The sequence below is a fragment of the Acanthochromis polyacanthus genome, chromosome 6 (assembly GCF_021347895.1).
Source record: "Acanthochromis polyacanthus isolate Apoly-LR-REF ecotype Palm Island chromosome 6, KAUST_Apoly_ChrSc, whole genome shotgun sequence".
Taxonomy (NCBI): domain Eukaryota; kingdom Metazoa; phylum Chordata; class Actinopteri; family Pomacentridae; genus Acanthochromis; species Acanthochromis polyacanthus.
In genome coordinates, this window is record NC_067118.1 from 38,723,290 (window position 1) to 38,731,816 (window position 8,527).

General features: G+C 40.9%; 1 protein-coding gene across 1 annotated transcript; it reads right to left on the bottom strand.

Moving 5' to 3' along the window:
• Positions 1–601: 601 nt before the first annotated feature.
• gnat2 (guanine nucleotide binding protein (G protein), alpha transducing activity polypeptide 2) lies at positions 602–7,909 on the bottom strand. The gene is made up of 9 exons (XM_022205346.2): positions 7,620–7,909; positions 4,317–4,359; positions 3,719–3,860; positions 3,424–3,581; positions 3,187–3,315; positions 2,969–3,098; positions 2,734–2,887; positions 1,838–2,049; positions 602–1,455 (listed from the first exon to the last, which is right to left on the bottom strand). Exons 1-8 carry the CDS (start codon positions 7,723–7,725, stop codon positions 1,859–1,861), a joined length of 1,053 nt encoding a protein of 350 aa, XP_022061038.1. The 5' UTR covers positions 7,726–7,909; the 3' UTR covers positions 602–1,455; positions 1,838–1,858.
• Between the last annotated feature and the right edge of the window lie 618 nt (positions 7,910–8,527).

An 8,527-nucleotide genomic window follows, 5' to 3' on the forward strand; every position in this document is an offset into this window, starting at 1 on the left:
CTTACAGGATACGTTCGGCAATATCCTATATTTTTCTATTGTCAGAAATTTCACAAGAAGACAGGTGGATCTATATAAAATTGCAAAAAATCTTTCAAAGCCATGACATCATCACCATGGGCCTTCCCAAATAGTCTGAAAGCATAGCATTCTTAGTGCATATAAACTGACTTTGAAGAAAGTAATGGATTTAATGTCATTGAGGAAAAGAAAGGTCATGTGTCTTTTCATACAGTAAACTTCTGGTTTCAACCTTAAAATCTTAATGAAGCTGTTTGCCTCCATCATATTCAGTCATATGGTTCCTTCAGACACTGTTGTGCTGCTGGTTTCACCCTTACTCACCATCAAATGTCATGAATCAACCTCCTGCACAATCTCACAGAATCTTTCATATAATAATAATTCCCGACCTGATTTGTTTTGCTCTCTCAGTAGGTTTACTGTTAATGGACTTCCCCCACGCAGCCATTTCCCCTCAGACAGAACAGGGAACTTGTAACAGCGGCTTTGTCTCCACCAGCTCGAGGAAGTCCATCGGTGCCGACTCTCCTCTTCCCCGAAATCAATATGCATCACAGCAAAGACACGGATACGCGAGTGAAGTTAATGCATCTTTATTTCATGCCTCTACATTTCATAAGAAAGGACAAACTCAGTAGATTTTCATTCCCTTTTCATAATAAAGCATCAACCCTCTAGTGTTTCCCTCTCTCAAATAATTCCATATAGTTTTATCTTTCAAAATATAATGAATTATCTACTCTTATGTACAAAGTTTCTCTACCCTGTTCCATGTTCTGACATTTATTCCTCACAACAAAATGTTAAGTGAATTGAACACATTACCACTATTTAGATTAGATACATGTACAATTTGGTTTGTAATCTGGATACACTGCAAGCACTGGGATGATATTTTCTCAGCAACTTTTTACAGTTTAAATATCAAGACCACAGTGACTACTCAAAACAAAAACAAGGTAGCAATGTTGCTATTCAAAATGTTAATATTTTCCCCGGATTTTGCTTTTTTATTTTTAAATTTATTTTACAGAACTTGGCTTTTAATAGTAAATATAACTCACAACGCAGTCGTCGAATGGAAGCGATGAGGATCGAATGAGCAGCTGTTTTCATCTTCGTACCTTCAAACCAGCAGCTGTGGGCGTGAGAATATACAATACTGAAGTTCTAGAAAAAAAACTGAAGAATCTTGCAGAAAGCCGTATGTCCACAATGTTGATGCGGTGACTCGAGTGTTGTCTGAGCGCAGCTGGACGTGCGCCGTGTTGCAGGGATGTTCTGGTGGAGATGGTGAGGAGCAGTCAAGGACCAGGGCTTGGCATGAAAGCGGTGGCATGAACACAGCAATCTGAGGATCGTCTGTGCTCCATCAGTGCGCTTCTTAGTTGATGCCGATGTATGTGAGGGGTTAAGGTAGGACAGGAACTTCTGCAAAGTAGAGGAAGCGAGACATAAGTCAAAAATGTTTAAATAATCCTTAAATTATGCATAAAATCTTACAGTAAACTTTTTGAAACATGCATGGCTTTTATGTTTGTCTAAATGAGTGAAATCTTTAGAAGGAGCTGATTTCAATCTCAAATCATTTCAGGGATTACTTCATACATCTCATCATCTTCCTCATCCTCAGCAGTCCCGAAAGGTCTAAACTGTGCCGTTTGAGTTTGTGTTCACTCATGTTACGGCCAGATGTTGTTGCTTGGCAACACCGGACGGCCAGATATGATTTGCTGCGTGAGGGTTAAATTGAATTGGCGGGGGTCTGCCTCGTCATCTGGACCCCGTCACTCCGTATCAACGCGGTTCTCACCTCGTTTCACTCCAGAGCTGCTTAGAAAAGACCGCAATCTTTAAGGTTCTCTTTGATGATGATGTCTGTCACAGCGTTGAACACAATCTCGACGTTCTTTGTGTCCGTGGCACAGGTCAGGTGGGAGTAGATTTCTTTCACGCCCTTCTTCATGTTCAGGTCCAAGAACTGCGTCTTGATGTAGTTGCTGGCGTCATCGTACGTGTTGGGGCCTACGAGAGACGGAGGGCGAGAAGATTGGAGCGAATTCACGAGAGAGTTTTAGTTTAAAAAGTCTTACACTACTCTGTCTGTTATTTAACCCTTGTGTCGTCCTGCGACTCAAAATTGACCCGTTTTAGTTTGAAAATGTGGAGGAAAAAAAATTCTCAGTGAAACTTCTGATGTCCACGTTTTCAACATTTTTGGGAAATCTTTGAACATTTTGTGGTGGAAAAAAGAAATGTTAAAAATGTTTCTTAAGAATATTCACAAAAAAAAGAAGAAAATAGAAGTTTAACTGATATATATGTAATCACTTTAGATATTTTAAGGATTTTTTGAAAATATTTACAAGAATTTTCTTGTCAAATTTGGGGGATTTTTAAAAAAAAAATAAAACTTTTAAGGAATTATTGGAATTTTTTTCCTGAAGGTTTTGCAAATTTTCTGAAATTTGTGGAATTTTTTGATGAATTTTTGGATTTTTTTCAGACAAGGAAATAATACTTTTTGTTGCCTGGAAATGAAGACGACAGGAGGGTTAAGTTTATTGTTCTTTCAAAAGCTTGGATCATGTAGTTTAATTAAAGGAACACTCATGCTGTCATTGTTTTACTCTCAACATGTTTCTGGCCTTTTGCTCGGTTCTACGTGCGGCGGGTAGAACTCTGAAGCATTTCAACACCTTTTCTTACCATCATAATCTGGGAAGCAGATACTCAGATGGACTTTCTTGATCTTCTCCTCAAACAGATCCTTCTTGTTGAGGAAAAGCACGATGGAGGTCAGCGCAAAGAATCTGTGGTTGCAGATACTGTTGAATAGATGGAGGGACTCGTGCATGCGGTTCTGAAAACAAATGCTGAGAGTTACTCGCTGCCAAGTTTTTAGTTTTAATGCTTCTTGATGACAGTTTGGGTCCTAACTCACCACTTCGTCATCCTCTACCAGCACCATGTCGTATGCACTGAGGGCTCCGCAGAAGATGATGCAGGTCACACCCTCGAAACAATGGATCCACTTCTTTCTCTCTGACCTCTGGCCGCCCACGTCGAACATCCTGTTCACCGCAGAGAGTCACAAACAATGTCAGTAAGAGTTCAGATACAAGAGTGCTCAGAGAGGTTTGGTCAGTTCCTGTCACTCACCTGAAGTGCAACTCTTTGCAGGAGAACTGTTCTTCAATGATACCAGTTGTTTTGACTCGAGATCGCAGCACATCCTGCTCAGTGGGGAGGTACTCTGGCTTGCAGATTCTGTCCATTTCTCCGAGGTAGCTGTTGAACACACAGCACAACAGTCAGCCTTCACATCTCAAACCCTTTTAAGCTTTACATGCAAACCCACTAGTCGTCTATCAGCTGCAGGAGAAGACATGGACTCACTATCCAGCCGAGTCGTTGAGCTGGTACTCAGCAGCTCTCTCGAAGCCGGCCTGCACACCAGAGTCCTTCCACAGCTTCTGGATGACCTCAGCCAGCTCAGCGGGCATCGTGCCTTCTTCAATGGAGTCTGACAAGTTCTGCAGCTTCTGTGCATCCTCCTGTGGTTTCACGAACACAAGAACAAAGATCCATCAGTGCCGGCGCAGCACTATTTATAGTATGGTTTCATGTCAGTGACGGTGAACTGAGTAAGGTAATCGTGTCTGGTGTTCGTCTTTTGAGTGCAACGTGAGACCTGTGCAGAGGGTGCGCCGAAATCAATGCCAAGCATCTCCATGCCTCTGATGATAGCCAGAGCAGACTGCAGGATGTTGCCGTAGATGACCGCTCTAAACTCCATTTGCTCCTCTTTCGTGTAACCTCCTTGATGCAGAATCCTGAGGAGTAGAAGAGTGGAGGGGAAACGTTACTATGTTAGTCTCGCTGAGCTGGTGGATAATTTAAAAAAACACAATTTATAGGATGTAGCTGAGACATTACTGGAGATATGATTACTTGTTTGTATTTAGTTCCGATATGTATATTACTACAGTGTGGCTATCCAGGTGGTTCAGTGGCCACAGTGCCACCCTGTGGAGTGTTTCTGCCTCCACTCTGCTCTTCCTGCCAGAGTTTAACTAACTGCACAAAACAAGTGCTGACACATCGGTAAGCGGATGTTTGCCCTGTTGACCTTTTTTAAAGAGCTTCGCTGCAGTGAAAATGACAGACATGGAGGGGCTTTGGCCCAAATGCTGCAGGCCTGACCAATGAGAAAAAAAAAACCTCTGTGCTGTGACTGGTCCTATGTGGAGGACATACAAACTGTTTTCATTACTTATTTTAATACTTACTTCATTTGTTTTACAATGGTGCTCTTCCCTGACTCACCAGCACCTGGAAGAGAAGGCAAAGGTTAGCGCTAAAACCAGAACTTCTGGGATTTTGTCTCTGTCGAACACACATAGTTTAAGTCATAAAAAGCCAAAGAATGTGCTTTGATGATGCTTTAAAGGAGCAATCCCACCAAAAAGAGAGTATTCTTTTCTGTTGACCCAGATTTCTGTCTGTCTATTTGAATAGTTTGAATCTGCTTTTATTTCAAAGGGGGAAAAAAAGTCAATTACAGTTGGTCTTGGCAAGAAAGGTCCAAAGACAAACATCATAATTCGTCTCTAAACATGTCTATGTGTTCAGATGTATGAGCTGAGTGTTATTTCAACATGTCAGGCCAAATTAAACTACATGCAAGCAAAGACGAGGATCAAACTGCCAAAATACGATTACACTAAATATAAATACTACATTTACACTCAATAAAACAGCAGTTGACAGTAGTTTAGGTGCTGGAAAACATGATAAGCTGTCGATTTTAATGTCTTTATCGTCAGTTATGGCAGCTCTGTGATTTACAGTGATCATAAATGTCTGGTTTTTAGTTTCATGTAGAACCTTGTGATGCTTTAAGAGACACAAAAGTTGCCAAAGGCTCCAGCGGCAGAAGATAACCTTCTTAGAATATGACAACGAAGCTCTTAGATATTTTGTTGCTGTTGCTGAGCTATGAAAACGCTTCTTCCATTAATCTTCAACATTTTTTGGTACATTTTGCACGCCATAAAAACACAGAGGCATCAGTGTGTTATCGGAACAAACCGCGACTGTGAATGAACACAAACAGGAACATCTTCGTGCATGCAAACGCGATGCGAGTTGCGCATGTTTGCACAGTTTAAGCGACAGAATTGGATGCAGCGGCTGAAGAAAAGCCTGTGAGGAGATCAGGCTCTCTGCAGCGCTGTGAGCTAACTCCGGCCAGAAGGAGTTTATCGCATCACAGAGTCACCAAAGCTGGCTGTCCTGCTTTCACTGCGGCCACATTAAGCTCCGTCCACCGACTTACTGCCTCAAGCCTTCACTCAGGAGGGCTCATCTCAGGGAGGGAACATTGGCTTCTCGCTGTCATTAGTAAGACAATAACGAGCTTGTTTTTTGCTAATTAATGATGAGATGGTAAAGGTGCAGAACTGGGACACTGTCAGGAATGGAAAAATGTAATGTGTACCGTCTTCATTTCAACTGTGAGTCTTTGTTTCACCTCATGCTCATTTGCAAATTTAACCTTCGGCCTTGCAGTGACGTGAACTATTCATCCTGCATGAGATGGTGCAGACAGATAAATGAATAAAATGCAAATATATGAAAATGTTTTATAGATGGCAATGGTGCAAATTCTTCAAGCCAAAGCATCTTGTTGTTTGCAACATGCAAACGGAAAGAAAATATTCCTCTATCCATATCAGTTAATGTCTAAGGGAACATTCAGGGTCGGTATTTCTGTGCTTCTTTGGAGCTGATTTCATTTGTATGCAGATTTATATTGAATTATTACAGTTTTGAAGTTCCCGCTGAGTGACTACATTCAGGCTTCTGTGCTGCACTTTGTTGAATGGGATGTCTTTGCAGATTTTACCTTCATGTAGTCTAAATATTCAAAGATTGTCCAGGCATAAAGCAGCATGTAAACATTCAGTTCACTTCCTCCTGCGGAGTTTTGCGGCCTCTGCATTCTCTAATTCTTTTCACAATGTTCCTCAGAGTCCACCAGAGGGCTCTCTTCTTATTTTTCTCTGATTCTGTTCTCACTTACAGAAGCTGCTTCTCTAATGACGGTGAATATTAAGCCTCTGAACTGTATTTCAGGCACGGATCACATAGAAAACATTCATGAGGTGCACTTAATAGCACTTTTAGGTTTAGCAGTGAATAGTAAGAGCATTTATGCAGGAAAAAAATATACAGCACTGCAGTCATGTAATCGAAATTTGCATAAAATCAGCAATAATCAAGTAATTTATGTGAATCTTTGCAAAATTATTTTCTTTGTTTACAGCAGTTCATCTTAGGTTTTCACCTCAATCACACCGCATGATACCATGAGAGAAGCTTTAACGTTATGATGAACCAAACACATTATATAAATTATGTGCAAGTGAAAGGTCAACAAAGACCTTAGCAAGTGGATCTGTGCTAAACCAGTTTAGCTAATCGGATTGCCGTATCACCGCTGGGCGGTGATTCGTTTAGACCACAGGCTGTGATCTTTTAAGCACCAACGTCCTTCCATTAGAACTGAAAAGTCATTTCTTAATTTTGTCGGTAAAGTTGAGAAATTTTGCTGTGAGCTGTTTCAAATTCAATATGAGAAGAAACTGAATGTCTTAAAATTATTTAACATTGTTTTCATGCTTGCAGCTTTTTAGCAGCTTCTGTAAATTGTTTGGAAAAACTCACCCTGATGCTAAAAACACAACTGCTAAGTGAATAAGCTCAGATCTGTGCAGCATTTATTTATCCCTGCATGAGGACTACATAAATATGAAATGCATTGCTAAGGTTTAGTTTTCACTCTGCTTTCTAGTTATGTAAACGATTCTTCTTTTAATGCTCTATAATGTAAATGTCTCCTCGAAGTGTTTGCTAATTATTTGTCTTTTATTGAGCTTCATCTCAGATATGTGGGTTAAATGCTCAACCTGCCAACTTCTTCTCTCTCTGATCTTTCTTTGCAGCTTAACTCTCAGTCATGCATCACTTTCAGCAGCCTTTATATCTTACTAGTAAACACAAATGTAAGGTTTAAATCCACAAATAAATCATGTGCACAGCCTGTAAATCCACTGAGCATGCCACATCTAAGAAAGTAAACAGATTTGCAGAGCAGTTTAACACCACCTTCAAATGGCTCCCATCCAAGATTGAGGTAAATACGCAGAAAAGAAGTCAATAAACCCAGTGAGACACCTGTTTACCTGATGTCATTCTATAGTTTAGTAATTAATAGGAGCAAAAAATAACTTTCATCCTGAACCACTTGCTCATTCTTCAGGCAGCATTAAAACTGATCTAGACTTGTTAAAATGAGCAGTTTTTCATTTTTTCTGTGCATTTTTACTATCAGTGACTTTTGACTGTCAGCTCATTATGAAATCAGTGCAGATCTGAACCTCCACAGAAAAGATTTGTTCTGTCAGAAATCACAAAGCTTAAAGTGAGTTTGTGCTGAGCATTTTGAAGGTAAAACCTGCAGGTCTCATCTTCCTGCAACGCCTGCAGTCTGAGACATAAACTTAGTGAAACCAGAAGAATTCACTTACCAAGCAATAATAGCTTGACCGTCTTAGATTCCTTATCAGCATCCTCTTGGAGTTGTTTTTCCAATTCCTTGGACTTTTTGTCCTCGGCGCTTGCTCCTGCACCCATGCTTTCTTCCTCCAAAGCCTCAAGATCCTCGATGATAGAAATTTTGACGGTTCTCTGTGAGCAGCAGCAGAGAATCTGGGTACTGCACTAATCGTGCTGAAAGGCGATTTCTGAGCGGAAGGGGATTGGGAGGGAGGTGCTTGAGCCTTCCTGGCCTTGTTTGATTAGATGGGGACCTCACAAGGATCAAATCAATTCAGCAGCTCTGGCCAGCAAAGATCCACCCTTTAATTCCTTGTGCTTAAGTCCTGACTTAGGAGGCTGCCTCTTCCTGATTGGCCAGTCAATCCAATTAGCCTAACGAGAGCAATAGTGAATGATGTAAAGAAATAGAGAAAATAAACACAGTGGCATAGATAGTGAGAGTAATTAACGCCCACTGACTTTCTACTTTGAATTCATTTTATTTGGAGTCAATAAACAGATTCACAGGAATGTACACATAATAAACACTTTACGGTGAGTGCAAACTGATAAAATACACATTCCTCTGACTCTGCAACTGTGGAGCAAACTCCAGGAGGACTGTGTTTAAATAAATGTGTGGTGTTGGACTTCATACTGCATTTCCCACCTGCTGGACTCTTGACTTTAGTGTCAGTCACATGGACAAAGCAGGGAGGGAGGCATTAAGGTCTTGTAAACTTCTTAGAGCTAAGACGGTTAAATCCCAGGTGGTGTGGTTCCTGCTAAATCAAGCAACTGTCACTGCTCAGGGCCACTGAGTGGGGTCTCACAGAGAACATGAGCTAAATGTGGGTCTCGGGTTGCATAATGCGCAACATTGCATACGATTTACATG

What these genes read in the sequence shown, in the direction of transcription:
- gnat2 (XM_022205346.2), bottom strand. Translation starts at nt 7,725, where the DNA reads ATGGGTGCAGGAGCAAGCGCCGAGGACAAAAAGTCCAAGGAATTGGAA. An exon ending in TGGTAGAGGATGACGAAGTG is followed by an intron (nt 2,888 to 2,968) that starts GTGAGTTAGGAC and finishes ATTTGTTTTCAG; the next exon opens with AACCGCATGCACGAGTCCCT. An exon ending in CTGCTTCCCAGATTATGATG is followed by an intron (nt 2,050 to 2,733) that starts GTAAGAAAAGGT and finishes CGTCTCTCGTAG; the next exon opens with GCCCCAACACGTACGATGAC.